This window comes from Loxodonta africana, chromosome 6 (assembly GCF_030014295.1).
Source record: "Loxodonta africana isolate mLoxAfr1 chromosome 6, mLoxAfr1.hap2, whole genome shotgun sequence".
NCBI classification, from domain to species: domain Eukaryota; kingdom Metazoa; phylum Chordata; class Mammalia; order Proboscidea; family Elephantidae; genus Loxodonta; species Loxodonta africana.
Window position 1 is genome coordinate 117,235,840 of NC_087347.1, and position 16,515 is coordinate 117,252,354.

At 41.1% G+C, this 16,515-nt stretch overlaps 1 protein-coding gene across 1 annotated transcript in view; it reads left to right on the forward strand.

Annotated features, from left to right (window-relative positions):
• The window catches only part of NCKAP5 (NCK associated protein 5), a 666,066-nt gene that overhangs the window by 602,293 nt on the left and 47,258 nt on the right, over window positions 1–16,515 (forward strand). The window contains 5 exon segments of the mRNA XM_023543022.2: window positions 1,274–2,725; window positions 2,727–2,790; window positions 2,793–4,992; window positions 5,690–5,867; window positions 13,527–13,605. Coding sequence (XP_023398790.2) covers window positions 1,274–2,725; window positions 2,727–2,790; window positions 2,793–4,992; window positions 5,690–5,867; window positions 13,527–13,605 — 3,973 coding nt within the window.

Genomic DNA, 16,515 nt, shown 5'->3' on the forward strand with positions numbered 1-16,515 from the left:
ACTAATTTCCTTAAGTGCTGGTTTGTTATTAAATAATTATCCAAGTGCCATTCAGGACCGGGGTGCAGGGATAACCTGTGATCTCTGTTCCAAACTGATTAGTAGAGAAGGGAGAAGTGAGACTAAGCCTGACTCTGGTAGCTTAGCATCCTGAGTAAGAGTGCAGGCTCTAGAGCCAGATGGCCTGGTTTCAAATCTCTGCAAGGCCACTTTTGAACTGACTCAGAAGCAACAAAGTGTCCTAGGAAGAGCCAGGGAAGCTGGAGCTGAAATCCACACTCCAGCTCTTGATCTTCAACGGACTAATCTCTCTGAACCTCAGTTTCCCCTGAGCAAACTGGTCATGATGTTTCTCTCACGGTGTTGTTCTGAAAATGAATTCACTCTAAAAGTGGCTTGTACACAGTAGATGCTCTGTAAATGTTAGTTTCCTTCTTGGCCCTTTTGTTTCTTTGCTAACACAAGTGAGGAAAAATATGAAATCTCTGTATAGAATGCATTTTTCCTTTTAACTAATTAATTCATAATGTACACTTTTTAGAAATTAAGGCTGGCCTTTGGGGAAGTATGAAGAAGAAGAAAAAATACCTTTCTCAGTTAGGAGGTTAATAATATACAATTCTAACAACAAATGCCCAGCTACTTTACATATGTAAGGAGGGCTGTATGATGTGTGTGTGTGTGTGTGTGTGTGTGTATCTACACACGTATATATAGTAACCAGATAATTCTCATAGATATCCATTGTCTACCAAATAAAGTCATGAAGTCAGGGAACAGAACTGTCAAACATTAGAAAGGACCATAAAGAATGGAATGACCAGCTCACACTCCCAGCTCTATTCTCTCTACCTCCCATATGGACTCTACAGTGAGGCCAAATTGATTTTCTGGATGTTCTCTAAGTATGCCTTGAACATACCTTCCTAGCTCTTCCTATTCCATTTCTTCTACCTGGAAATCACTTCTTCCAATTTTAACCTAAAGTTTATACCTATCCATTTTTCAAGGGCTAGATAGGTTTTTTAAAAAATTAAAAAAAAAAAAAAAAACCTTTTTCATGTTCCTTTCCTAAGTAGCACAGGGTCTGGCAAAGTAAATGTTCACTGCATCATTTATGAATTCATTAATTAGCTAATATATGCATCTGTATGTGAATACATATCAACCACTAGAATAAATTAAGTCTAGTTATATACTTTCCCTTTTATATATTTGTGATCCACATGGTTCAGTCTTTTCTGATATCTACCTTTTTTTTTTTTTTTCCTAGCAGTCATCACAAAACTGGGATAAAAGGCTAAGTGTTGGTTCGTCGCTCCCAAGTGGCTTTGCTAGTCCAACAGATGAACTACCTCCAACTCGTATCAAGGAAAGCCACATTTTGGAAGGACTAAAGAAGCTACAGAAGCGAAAAGTGTTACTTGAACCCCCTTCGGTGATAACCAAATGGGGTTACAAAGATTGCATGAACTCAAATGAAGGGATATATTCTCCAGGAATTAAGTGTAATAGCCTCAAGGAGTGCCCCCCCTACAAGCCAGCAGCCATGGGGAGTCCCTGCAAGGAGCGTCACAAGGCATTTGTTTATGATACAGATTCCCATGATGATGTCGATGAAGAGTCTTCCTCCCTGGCGTTGCTCCAAGGGCTTCCAAACCAGGGCTGCAGGCTGCATGGTAGTAAATTCACTCAGAGTGTTCCTGACAGTCTGTTTGGCTGGGAGCTGAATGGAAAACACTTTTTGGAAGGTACTGCCTCAGTAGTTTATCCCAGGGAAAGTGCTGAGAAGCTGAGCAGTTGTGTCAGCAACTGGCCCTTGGAGGGGACGCTGTACCCAAGGGTCCAGGTGCCTCCATTACAGAGGGCAAGAGATCAGCACAGCCAGGGCTGCCTAGCTCTCAGCCTCCAGCTCTCAGACACCGATGACAATGAGGCCCTTGATGAGTTGCACATTGAAAGCAGTGATGAGAAAAGCCCTTCAGACTTGTCACTGATTGCTGATACCGACAAGTCCATGGAGAACCTGGACCTCCTCCTTGGACTTGGAAAATCTCACCTTGGGTCTCCTGATGAGAAGGTCTCAGAGAATAGGCCAAAGACATTTAGTTTCGTTAAGCAGGAAAGAATTGTAAAAAGGACTTCTTCAGAAGAATGTATGACCGTAATATTTGATGCAGAAGATGGTGAGCCCATTGAGTTCAGCTCTCATCAGGCTGGAGTTGTCACTGTGACTGGAAATGAAATTTCTGTCAACCAGGCCTCTACTGGACCCGTGGCCGAACACACTGAATCTTTACCTCAGGGAATTGCTCACTTGCAGCCAGGAGCTGACGCAAGAGACTGCTCTTTCTTAAACAGATCTGAAGAGGAAACTGAGAAAAACATTCCAAAAGATAATGTAGGTAATATTCCCTCGACACCCACAGAATCTTTCAGCCCTAGGACAGTAACACAAAATAATATTCAGCGACAAAAGCTGGCCAAGCCAACACACAATACATCATGCCAGAATAATTCTAGGTCTTTGATGTCCACGGGTATCTGTCAAAAACAAAGCTTGGTAAAACTATCTGCCAGGGAGAAATATTCATCTCCGAAATCAAAAATAATGGATCCTGAAGCCTCCAAAGTAGTCCCCTCAGCTGACCCGGAGACTCTTGAAAAATCACCAGCCTTAGCTCCTGGGAAACTCTCACGGTTCAGGAAATCTGAGAGCCCAGCTCACCTCTTTGATTTACGGCCAGATTCACACATTCCAAAACACCTCGCCCAACTTCCTCACAGCTCAAAAATGCCCAGCAGAAGGGATTGGGCCCAGTGCTCCAAGAGTCAGGTTCCAGGGTCACGGTTGCTCTCAAGGCCCCTCATTGAGCCTAGTGACAACGGAGAACCTCCCACAAGGGATGAACACTGTGACTCAGGGCCAGAAGCAGGGGTGAAGTCACCTCCACCCCCTCCGGGCAGGTCATTGTCACTGCTGATCAGACACAGTTATGACTATTCACCACCACTTTCAGCCACCAAGCCCAAAACTAGGGCTCACAGTGACACAGCTAAGACAGTATTCAAATCCCCTCCTCTGAAAGGCTCTTCTACTCCTGTTATTTCTTCTAATCAGGCCATGACAGAAGTTCAGGGGAAGAAACCTTCTGCAGCCTTCACAAAACCTGTCTTCGTGAGCCCTCTGCCTTCCACAGAAACAGTGATTCAAACCAGACACCCTGGTCGTCCCCCCTCCAGCTCCCTTGCAGTGATGGCTCCAGGGCCTCTAAAGCTCTCTCCAAAGAGAGGTATCCCCAAAACTTCTCTTCACCAAATACTTGGGACCACACAAGTGGACACAGGGTTACGGACTCCCAAGAATTGCCCCTTAACCCATGAGGCACTGGAATCATTGCCCTCTGAAAGTGAATCTCCAGGAAGAAAAGGACAGTTTAGTGGCAGTGTCCCCACGACACCTACATCTTCCTTTTTACGTGTAAATGAGTCGCCTTCCTCTCAGGTTAACAGTCCTTCATCATCGTCATCCTACAAAAGCCATAGTGCCATACACAGTTGTCCAAACGCTCATGATAAAGGACTGAAAACTCGTCTCCCACTGGGACTCAAAGCTCTCCTAAAGTCTCCCCAGTTGCTCAGGAAAAGTTCAACAGTGCCAGGGAAACACGAAAAAGATAGTCTAAATGAAGCCTCTAAAAGTTGTGTGGCTGCAGCTAAGTCTAGGCAAGAAGATAGGAATCCAACAAGCATCGAGACCACAGAAGATGAAAAACATATGACTGCTCTGGGTTTACAACCAAAAAACAGTTTAGCTGAAGGGCTTCCCTTAGAAACAGCACTGCCAGAGTCACTTGAAAACTGCACCCCTGGGGCTGGCGGGAAAGATGGGATGGAAAACAAACCTGTGAAAAGATCCCTTTCCTCCAGCAAGCCACACCTAAAACCAGCTCTAGGCATGAACGGAGCCAAAGCCCGGAGCCAGAGTTTCAGCACCCACTCGGGAGACAAGCCTTCCACTCCTCCCAGCAAAGTCCGAACTCAGATCATCACCAACACTGCTGAGAGAGGCAGTTCTCTCACCCGGCAGAACTCCTTCACAGAAGGCTTGCCCAGTAAGCCTCCTTTTGCTCCAGCCCCTGAAAATTTTCTGAATGCTGGGAGCCCCCTCAGGCCTCCCTCCAGGCAAGGCTCTCTGGGTAGCACAGGCAGCTCTGGCAGCCAGCATGGCAGCCCAAATAAGATGCCCTTGAGGATCCCTCCAGAACCCGAAGGGTTCCTCACACCGCCTGGAACAGAAGACCAGCAGGCCTATGCCCAGGGAGGGTGCCCCAGTGTGGCTGTGCCTGAGGAGCCAGGCAGCAACCCCTGCAGGTGCCTGTCCACCCCAACAGACTGCCCACGACTCCTGCAGAGCCCAGGGAGGATGCAGTGTAAAAGTAGGACGCCCCCTCTAGAAACTTCTGGAAGGCATCCAGATGCCTCTATAACCAGGCCTGATGCTGGGAGCCCAGAAGCCCCCCTCTCACCCACCATTGAAGAAAAGGTCATGTTGTGCATTCAAGAGAATGTGGAAAAGGGCCAAGTACAAACAAAGTCCACCTCTGTGGAAACCAAGCAGAAGCCTGGGCCATCTTTTGCCAGCTGGTTTGGTTTTCGAAGGAGTAGGCTTCCAGCTCTCAGTAGCAGGAAAATGGATGTCTCCAAAACTAAAGTGGAAAAGAAAGATGCAAAAAGTTTGGGGTTTGGAAACAAACAGCTAATATCAGAGAGAAGAAAAGAGAAAAAGAAGCCCGAACTACAGAGTGATTTGGAAAATGAGCTCAACACCGAAACAGAGTCAGCACATAGTCCAGACAGTAATTTACAAAGCCAGCATAATTTGAAAACACCACAAGACATTTACAATCAAATGAAGTTTGAACCAAGAAATAAAACCAGCCCTGTTACGTGTTCTACAAAAGATACTTTTATGACGGAACTTTTGAACAGGTAACTCATTGGAAAAGAGGTTGTTAATGAATAGGGGACCCCTGCCCCCATTAAGTAGAATTGTTTGCTTCCTGCACATTAAATGCTAGGCAGGCATGTTTTTCACACAAGCAGAAATGCATAGTAGCGGTCTTTTGTACGTTAACCAGAATTTAAGCAGTGAAATAAAAGTTAGCAATAAAATGATAATTTAGTCCATGTTACTTTGTTAACCAAACCAATGGTCTTTGAAATTAAAGAACGGAAAGTTTTATCAAGGGTAATAGAAATTCAACCTATATGAGGAACCATGAATGTATCCACGTGGCATGAAATGGAAGAAAATTACACTTACGTTTGAAAGTATGGCGGTCTTATTGATGGTACCAAGCAAACGTATACTTAGAAGCTTCCCAGAGGTAATTACATTTCCTGATGATCTTAAGCCAGAAATGTATTTAGCAATCAGTCTTCAGTAGCATTTATTTTGCCCCCTCACCATCATAAAAATAAATTATTAGATTACGGAATCTAAATTGATACACTAGCTGAACTACCAGGTGAAGATCTGATCAAGGCCAGTGAGAAACACTTGTCACTCAAAGGTCTAAAGACAAAGAGATACATGGAGCTTACAGTAAACGATAAGAATTGAGAAAAATAGAGTGATTCAAGGAAAGCAATGTAATTTACCAGAGGAATCGCTTTCTACCTGCAGAGTTGATAAGAAAGCAGCTCAACAGACAAAAAGTGGACCAAATAATGTTTCCTCCAGGAGCGTGGTAAAGGGCAGTTCCCTGGGCTCCCCTCTTACTGGCTGCTCTATCAGCACTCAAGGAAACCACAAGAAAAACATCAAAACCAAAGCCAATGTGGAAATACCGAAAGACTCCCTGGTAAGTCTTAAAAAACAAACCTGTTGCCACTGAGTCAATTCCAGCTCATAGCGACCTTATACGACAGAGTAGAACTGCCCCATGGGGTTTCCAAGGAGTGGCTGATGGATTCAAGCTGCTGACTTTTTTGTTTAGCATCCTGGTTTTAATTGCTGTGTTCTGAGGTGGGCTGGTTGGATTCTTTCTGCCCTTTGATGATGGAAACTTATGGGTAAGAGAAGATGTGGGGGGGAAAAAAATGTCAAAGAAAAAGAGAAAAGAGAGCGTTGTGCCTGGTGAGAAACACGGTAGGGAAATGGCAGCCAAATTGGGAATGTCATGGCTCTCACCTGTAGTGCTGCTTTTCAGCTCTATTTTCAGAACGACGGTATTCACAGTGCAGTGTAGGCAAAGGATGCCACCGGTGTCATCTTGAAATTATACCCTTGTGCTGGATGGAAATCTAAAGATTATTTCCAACATTACCAACAACAAGAAAAAGAATGAACAGGATTATAAAAATGGGATTGTGAAACCACTTAAGGGAATATTGGCTATTTTGATGCTTTGACTTAAACATTTTTCATCAAAGTTGTCTGTACCAAGGCTAGACAAGGTGTTAAGACTAAAAAGTCTTTTGGGGACTTGGTTCCCTGTCATTTAGCCCTTTAATTATAAGGGCTACAACTCAGTTGATTTGCTTTAAAAAGGTGGGGGGTGTTGGGGGTAAGACATTTTTACATTTCCCCAGGGTATGCTAATTTCAACTAATATTTTTGTTTTAAAATTACCTTCAATTGCACTTAGTCTTCTTACATTATTTTTATACTTGCATAATTGATTTGGAGACGTTCATTTTTCCTTTTAGTGAGTTTTCAAGTACTTAAGCCAAAAAAAAAAAAAAAAAACACTCTCTTTACAGAATTACTGTATCCATCTCTTTTTGCACTCTAATAAAAGAGATTATAAATTATAGTACATGCTACCATTTTGGGGGGAAAACTTGAAATATGAAATAATTATACTTTTTTTCTGGAGTGATCCGGGAGTAGAGGGAATTTATAAGTAATCCTGATTGTCATTAATAGTTACTAGTTATTCATTATTAGTTATAATTAGTTACCGATGTTTAGGGTTCCTTAGAGTTTCATGGGAGCCCAGGTGGCGTAGTGGTTAAGAGCTACAGCGAGCTACATCTGCTAACCAGAAAGTTGGCAGTTCACATCCACCAGGCACTCTTTCAAAACTCTATGGTTGGTGCAGCTCTACTCTGACCTATAGGGTCTCTATGAGTCGGAATTGACTTGACAGCAAAGGGTTGTTTGCTGTAGTTTCATGGACATACTTTAATGTAAGATAAATGCACATGTAAATTTTTTTTTATTCAAATAGGTCTTGACTCCAAAGAACCACAAGATCATTTTTCAAACTTCCCCAAATCATATACAGACTATGTTCTTTGCAAAAGTATTTTGTTGTTGTTTATTTTTAGTCTGCTCCCTCTCCCCCAACCACCACCTGTTTTTGCTCTAGGCTTCCTTGGTGTCACTCTTTCTGTGAAAATGTGGATATCCCCTGCATTATAAAACCACAGATTATAAGCATATCTAAGACTGCCCTTGTAGTGTCACCAAAAGGAAAGAGAGAGCAGAGACTTGTGGAAATGAGCAATATGCTGAAAATTCAATCCAGCTGATCTCAGACTTGGATAACCTGGCAGAGCCCCTTATCAGAGGCACTCAGTTTAACTGTGTCCCATCCAGTGTGGTTCTGACAGCTTAGGGTATAGCTTCACCGTACAGAAGTCTCAAAAAAACAAAAAGACCCTGTGTTTGGCTTTTACGATTTCATTCCTACTTCCTCTGACTTCCTAATTTGCCATGTTTTCCCTCTCTCTTCTCTGCAAAAAAAAAAAAAAAAAAATTTTTTTTTTCTCTGCAGCCTTTCATGGTATAGTAATAAAGATTGTTGAGTCCTTCCAGAATATCAGAAAGAAACATTCTTTTCTATGAAGCACAAAGATTCCCTAACCAACTCAAAGTATCCATAAGCAATAGGGATATGCTAATTTTTCTAGTTAGCTGCAAGAGGAAATTAGTCATGCTGGGAAGCTTTTCCTTACAGAGGAATATTATTAACCAGGATAGTTGACTGGCTGGTCATGTCTTTAAGTGTAAAATGCAATTTGTTTGTTTCATCTCCATAATCATCAGTGTGGATTAGGCTGAAATGACTCATTTCAGAAAGGACATTGCAATAGTCTCTGTGGGAGTAGTACAAGAATAGCAAGGAAGACCCATTTATGATTTGCTATCAGCCTCTACAGGAAGCAGGGTAGATGCAGACTAAGATGCATTCTAATGCTATGACACGTTGTTGCGGATACCCACGAACCTTTTTAAATTCAGAGTTGAAGGGGCTTTTCCCCCACCAGGGCTCAAGGTAAATCTGTTATCTGCTTAGGGGAAAGTTTTTTTTTGTGTGTGTGTGTGTGTGTGTGTGTGTGTGTGTGTGTGTGCTTTAAGTGAAAGTTTACAAATCAAGTCAGTCTCTCATACAGAAATTTTTATACACCTTGTAATGTACTCCTAGTTGCTCTCCCCCTAATGAGACAGCACACTCCTTCTCTGCACCCTCTGTTTTCATGCCCATTCAGACAGCCTCTGACCCTCTCTACCTTTTCATCTCCCCTCCAGACAGGAGCTGCCCACGTAGTCTCATGTGGGGAAAGTATGTTTTAAAGAAGTGTTCTCATAGCAGTTATTATGGATGAAAATAATCGCCATGTATGATGCATTGCATACCACACCTTTTCCTGAATAAAATCACTGCTCAAAGACCTTACCATTGTCCCTTGCCCTTTAAAAACTAAGACTATATATAGCTATGGGGGTTCTAAGGCATTTTAATTATTTTAATCTATGGTGATAATCACAGATTATTTCCATACACGTAACAAATCCTTGTGGGTAGCAAACCTCCACTTAGTTCACTACAAAAAAAAATTTTTTTTTTTTTTAGTTCACTAGTAACCATATATCCATTTCAGCATTGCTGTATACATTCTAGGAAACCCTGGTGACACAGTGGTTAAGAGCTATGGCAGCAAGCCGAAAGGTTAGCAGTTCAAATCTATCAGGCGCTCCTTGGAAACCCTACGAGGCAGTTCTGCTCTGTCTTGTAGGGTCACTATGAGTCAGAGTCAGCTAGACGGCAGCAGGTTTGTTTTTCAGTTTATATATACATTCTAAAATATGTATAAAAGTCCAATTAATGCTTTACTGAATTAAAAATATTTTTTATCTTCTTGGAGGCTTAATTAGAGGCTTATGTCCCCATTTATGCCATCATTTACAGATCACTTAGCTCTAATTTTTGTGTAATTTAGACAAGGGCTATGTTACTTTGTACTTTTATTTAAATTATATAAAATCATTATCAGAGGGGGAAAAGGCATTCCCTAGGAGGATTACACCAGTATTAAGTAAATAAGTCAGAAAAGACTGCGCTCTGCCTGCTACACGTTGTAAACTTTTCCTTCCTATGAATTGAGAGAATTTTCCAAAATGAGAAGTCTCAAAAGAAGACAGCTCCAGGCTGCTCTTGGGTATCCCTGGATAAAATAAAATTGTTAACAGAATGAACGAGACCATATACTGTCATTATGCACTGAAAGGAGGTGGCCATTTTAATACGGGCATTTTAATTTAAATTATAGGTACTCTCTTCACCCAGTGTTACATAGTCTAAAAAAAAAAAGATCACATGTGCTAATTAAAAAACATCAAATACTATCCCATTAAAATGGTGCAGTGGTGATGATAGCATAAAATAGTGCAATAATTACATAAATTGTTATCGTCTTATTAAGTTCTGCAAAATGTTGTAATTTCAACTTCCTTAATTGAACAGTACTATTCTAAATGCCATTTTGATGCTAATAAGAAGCATGTATATTTTGCCCCGCTGTTGCAAAGATTTCTAAATGACTTAGAAAGTAATGCCTTCCAGAATTTTTCCTTCCAAGGATCACTTCCTGTCTCCCTTAGGTTCATTTTCTTCCTTGCCTCTTAAATGAACTTTGACATCAAAACATTGTTCTTCTGGGCAACCCTTAGTGTTAGGGTAATTCAAAGAAAAAAGAGGTACAGAATTCCAAATAAAGGATGCCTCCAAACATTGGGTTTAATTCTCAGATTATGTGTATGTATAGATCAGTAGTGAATTATTTTCTCCCTCTTTCTGCCTGTGTCCTCTGTCAGCACATTCCTCCCTGCCCTTTCTAGTGATAGGGGTTACTAGAATACAGTGGGTGCAGTGACATCTAATGGCTACCTGATATAGACAGGTATCTGATGCAGCTCTTGACTACAGCTGCAGAGTTCCAAAAGATGGACAGTAGTTAAAGGTGCACCATTGGAGGGCACCCAAAGTGCTGACAACAGATGTAAACCCAGAACAACCCCCATAGTGATTGCTTGTTATTACCTGCTACTTCTTACTACATATGACATGACTGACAGTGACTGGTGTCTGTTCCTGGTAGAGTGACGGCCAAGAAAATTATCAATTTCTAACCGCCAGACTCTTCTGAGCCAAACTCTAACCAAACTTTTCCTTGGCTTTGTGATCACTCCCGTTCTTTGCAGAGCTTTGCCATATGTAGATTGTCCCACGTGTGTCTATCTTTGGCAAATTGTTAGTCTTGAGCTGGCAGTCCATACCACCCAAGAAGGTTCCTGCAACCTCCCACCAACACCCAGCCACTGTGTGGTCAAGAATGAAAATTAATTTTCATTTCAGTTTATGAAAAAATATAATTAGCAAGGGGAATCTGCTGCCAAAATAAATTATGTCCCTCATTTCCATAGGCAAATGGATTTTTTTTTAATTACTCACCACTTTGCATGGGAATCTATCTATGTGGATAATTAGAGCCAGTAGTTATGTCATTCTAAGACATGCCCCATTTTCCATCCCTTTGTATCCGTTTCACACATTCCCTTCAAATCCCAAATCTCTGCCTCTTAGATCATCTGCCTCTGCTAGCCCAGGAGAGCTGGAAGAACTAGGGGTCTTGTCTACAAGAAACCCTGTTCCTCTGATCAGAAGCCACGTTTAGTATTTGCTGTTAAGTACATAATAGCCCTGGAAAGTGTTACACAAGGAGCTGATGCTGACTGAACAATGGCTTTTGTTTTCTTTCTTAAATATTATTGGAAAAAGGTGATGAAATTTCATAGGAGGGTTGAAGAACAAGTACAGAAGGAAGCATGCTGTTTAAAAAATAAAAACACAGAATTTTGCTGTTCTTAAATAAAAATAAAGCCTATGTATACTTGGAAAAGTGTCTATAAATATGACTGCCAGACACTAAGAAAAATATAATAGTTCTGGGGAAGGGCTGGAAAAGAGCTGTAGCAATATAGGACACCCTGACAAATAGAATTATAACAAGGAATAGGGGTCAGAAGTGCCCACTCTAGAGTGGAGATCCTGTGTGACCTTGAGCAGATCACTAACCCACTCTGAGCCTCTTTTTCTGTGTCTGTAAGATAAGAATATTGTTCTAATTATTTGATTCTATAGAATTTCACAAACTGACGGAGATGATGATCCACCCACATCCCAGCAGCTCAGCAGGGCACCTCTTCAAGTTTAAAATGGGTAAATTTAGAACAACCCAAAGGAAATGGTATTTTGCATAACAAGTGGGAAAAAAATATAGAACATATTGCCATAAGAACTGGCATAGGCTGAAAATAGTAATAGATTTCTTTGGAGCTTCTATAAATAAGGATAGCAATTTCCCAATGGGTTATTAATGGAAATTAAAGTATTTGGAAGATATATCCCTATCCCTTCTTCAGTGTTTCTTTTGGTCACCTGGCCTCAAATAGATCACTGAATTAGGTGAACCCTGAAGGCAAAGAAGGAGCCCCTTAGCTTTGCTCATGCTCCTAGTCCTTTTCCTCTCCACCATCCATAAAATGTGTGTACTACCAGTCACAGAGTTAGTTATGACGACTTCTTCCTCCATTCCCTAACTTTCTTCTTGTGGAGGTAATGTTAATTATTAAGCAGGGAAATGCCCACAGAGAGGCAGCCAATGAGGGAAGAAAATGATGAAGCCTGACCTCCAGATAGTCAGCCCTTAACAATCTGTCCTTGTGAGGGCTAGGGTAGCCAGTTGCATGCTCTCAAAAGTTTGCCATCTTCTGGCTATCAGCATGATAAAATTTAAGCACCAGTTACACTCCAGTATTGGAACCTCAGTCATAAAATGTAAGTAATTGGTCTTATTGCATTAAATATAAAAAATAGGAGGCCAAGAATAGAAAGCTAAATCTAGCTCAAGGTCAGCATGCAACTGTATGGCTTTCTACTGCACAAGTGTAAAATAATGGTTTATTGGCATTCAACCCAAGCACCTGAGCAAATCCACCAACACCCTCTAATTGTATGTGCCTACACGGAACTCCCATTGCGTTACACAGTTCCCATGATTAGCATTGGCTCCCCAGGTGACTAGCTGGAATGCATTTTAAAATGGCTATTCAGGGTCATTCTGACAAGGACCACAGCTGTCTTGATATCGGAGCCAAGTCTACAAAGGCATCGCGGAATGGATATTTGAGAATAACAGAGTTCCCCTGAATGAACACAAATCTGAAGGCAGACATCTTGTGTTTGTATCCTGGCTCTACCACTTGGACAATTATTTCTCTTCTGTGCTTCTTCAGGGTCTTCATCACTAAGATGGAGATAACAGTGGCACCTGCCTCATAGGGTTGCTGTGAGGATGATGAGATCGTTTGTGTAATGACCTTAAACAGCGCCTGCCACTTGTATTTAAGTGTTGGCTGGTTTTATTGTCACTGGTGGTATTGATGTTGTACCCACTACTGCTGCTGGATGGAGAAATAGGGGACCTGGGCTTTAGCGCCAGAGTCACTGGTACCATGCATGTATTCGCTTTGAGGAAACTTGCTGAACCTCAGAATTCTCACCTGTAAAATACTCGGCGATTTCATTAGATTTTCCCTAGAATGTCATTTGATGTTACACCCTCAAACACTTGGATATTTGAGATGAAATATAAAGAAAATGCTTTTGACCTGAAAAATCTAGATAAATGCCTCAGTGCTGTAGTTCACCGAGCGCATATTACAGTCACTTCATGTTTCATTTTGGAAACAACGAGAAAGACTCATTTTCTTAGAGAGTTATATTCCAGTCCAAGAAAGGGTCAGGAGATCTAAGTGTATTTCTTTATTCTTATTAAAATAACTTGTGGTGGAAGTCACTGACTCTAGAGGAATTATACCTCCTTACACTTTAATTTTTCATAACAGCCCTGTGTTACTGACTTTACTAGGTATTTAAAACCAAAACCATTAAAAACCAAAACCATTATCTCTAAAATCTTGGGCAGAACAAGGTACCCTGTAAACCCTCACTTTTGGAGCTGGGGTTATATTTCTGAAAGTCTGCTCTTATAATTAAAACTTGTAATAAAGTCAAGTGATAGACTGGGGGAAGTAGAATGAAAATACACAGACACACACACACACACACGTACACACACATTTGTTATAGAATACACCATTACTCTCAGGATTGCAAAAGATCTATTTAATATAATAAATAAGAACTTTTGATGGTTTCTTGTTGCTGCAGATAAAAGAAGCAAGTGAAAACCTGCAAGAAGATGAAGAAGATACAATTGCCGATTCCACATTTCAGAGCCACATCCTAGGTAAAAATGCATGTCCTTGATACCTCTTCAAATGTGAGACGAGACATTTTCCACATGCCACCTTTCAGCCATGGTGTGTTCCTGGAAACCAGGCCGTATGACTGAGTCTTAACCATTCACACGTGATTATTACCTATCTCTTCTTCTACATGGAAAGCTGCTATAAAATAAGTGAGTGAAAGCAGTTTGAAGAAAACATACATGTTTTTCAGGTACTACCAAAATGCAAAGGAATGAAATGCAAACTGATGAGAAGTGAAAACTTGTCAATATAAAATAAAAGTGACACTGAGGATAAATAATTTCTCTCTAAATATCAACTTTGAATCAATCTGATTTCCATAACTGTCCCTAGAAGTGTCTGTTGTAAACACTTATTGGTTAGAAATGTGGGGTGATAACCAGGCGCTCCTTGGAAACTCTATGGGGCAGTTCTACTCTGTCCTATAGGGTCGCTAGGAGTCGGAATCGAATCGACGGCACTGGGCTTTTTTGGTTTAAAACCCTTAAATATTTTTTTTCAGATGAGTTTGTTTTAAACATAGAACCAAATAGATTAAGTGAATATAGTTTGCTATAATCTTTACTCATGTTTCTCATGATTCTGTTAAAACAAACAAAGCCAGTGCCGTCGAGTCAATTCTGACTCATAACGACCCTGTGGAAATGATTCTTTTAGAACCCTGATCATAGATAGTCCTGTCTCTGAAATAAGTTTAGTTCATCAGCTGTGTCTTAAAATTGTGTATAACCCCAGACTGAAGGAATTCAAATTCCCAACACAAACGGACTTTGCTCTTGTGTTTCCAGCAGCCAGGAGGTAACGGGTGATGGAGGACCTGTCTGTGACTGTGATCCTTGTCAGGAGATAGAAGAGCTGATTACTTTAACAGCTCTGGTTCCACCTGGGCACTTGCAGAGTTATTTGTTCTCCAGGCTCTAAAAATAGCTGTGAATGTGAGCATGCTGATCATTTAGCTCCACACTCGAAACCAAGGCATGATGGAATCATTTCTCCAAATCACATTTGGGTGTAGTAGATAGTATTGAGTACCATGTTCCAGGACATGACAGCCCTCCCAAATTGCTGGTTCCTGGCATAATCGGTATCCACTGATCCTGTCTTTTCACTAGAGTATCTCTAGTTGCCACTGTTCAGCATCCCACTGCTCTTAGCATCAAGTTGATACATTTGCTGCGGATTTTCCAGTGTACCCAACAGTCTGCAAGCTATAATTTACAGTTTATCTCAGAGAATGGTTTTATCACACAGCTTAATGAAACTGGTACACCACTATTGTTCTTTTCATTTGTAATTGGGAATACGAAAGTTTTAATGAACAGCTGAATTAGTATAGTCTGAATAAGATTATTATTCCAAAAAAGATGTCCTTTATTATAGTTTTCAGTGTAAAATGCTTAAGTCAGTATCAGTTCCTGTGTAGTTAAGCTAATGCACAAACAAAATATTGTTTAAGAGACTTCAAACATGATGCTTTGTAAAGCCCTGCTGACTTATCATTTTTCCATACTGAGGTGTTTTGGGGCCTGTAAAATAACATCTATAAAGCTAGAGGCTGAATGTTTTCAAAGAAATGTAGAGTAATCTAAGTATTTCTAAGTAGACTAGCAATTCTTTAGATCTCTACCATCCAGTACAGTAGCCATTAGTCACATGTGGCTATTTAAATTGAAATTTAATAAAATGAAATTAAATAAAATTAAAAATTCAGTTCCTCAGTCACACCGGCCACACTTCAAGTTCTCAGTGGCTCCATATCCTGTATGTTCTGTGTGAACATTTCTGCCATCACAGGAAGGTCTGTTGGACAGTGCTTCTTTAGATTACTCTGTTGCTGCTATGTGCCATCAAGTCGATTCCAACTCAGAGAGACCCCGTGTGACAGAGTAGAACTGTTCCCAGAGGGTTTCCTAGGCTGTCATCTTTATGGGAGTAGGTCACCAGGTCTTTTCTCCCAGGGGGCCGCTGGTGGCTTCAAACCACCGACCTTTCAGTTAGTAGCTGAACGCCTCACCACTGTCGCACCAGGGCTCCTTTTAGATCACTCTAATGGGAATAAATTTGGACCATGGTTTTTTTTTTTTTTTTTCCTAACAGAGGGCTGACTTTGTCTTTTTTTTTTAATTTTTATTGTGCTTTAAGTGAAAGTTTACAAATCAAGTCAGTCTCTCATATAAAAATTTATGTACACCTTGCTATGTACTCCTAGTTGCTCTCCTCCTAATGAGACAGCACACTCCCTCTCTCCACCCTGTATTTCCGTGTCCATTCAGCCAGCTTCTGTCCCCCTCTGCCTTCTCATCTCACTTCCAGACAGGAGCAGCCCACATAGTCTCATGTGTCTACTTGATCCAAGGAGCTCACTCCCCACCAGTATCATTTTCTATCTTACAGTCCAGTCCAGTCCAGTCCCTGTCTGAAGAGTCGACTTTGGGAATGTTTCCAGTCTTGGGCTGACAGAAGGTCTGGGTGACTTTGTCTTTAGATAAATGTAGACTTGTCTTTTCAAAACTGGTAGGGAACTATACCAGTAAGCTGCTATTGGCTGCAAGTCATCAAAAAAGAAAAAACTGACTAACCGTGACTTAAGTAATAAGTCTTTTAATCATCTAATGGGGCCCTGGTGGGTAAGTGGTTAAGAGCTCGGCTGCTAACCAAAAGGTCGGCAGTTTGAATCTACCAGGTGCTTCTTGGAAACCCTGTAGGGCAGTTCTACCCTGTCCTGTAGGGTTGCTATGAGTCAGAACTGACTCGATGACAACGAGTTTAGTCATCTTAATGATTAAAAGTTTGGAGGAAGGCAACCATGAAAGAAGTCTGGTATCTCAATAATGTTATGAAAACCTTGGTTCATATCATCTGTCTGCTCTGCCGTATTATTACCATGT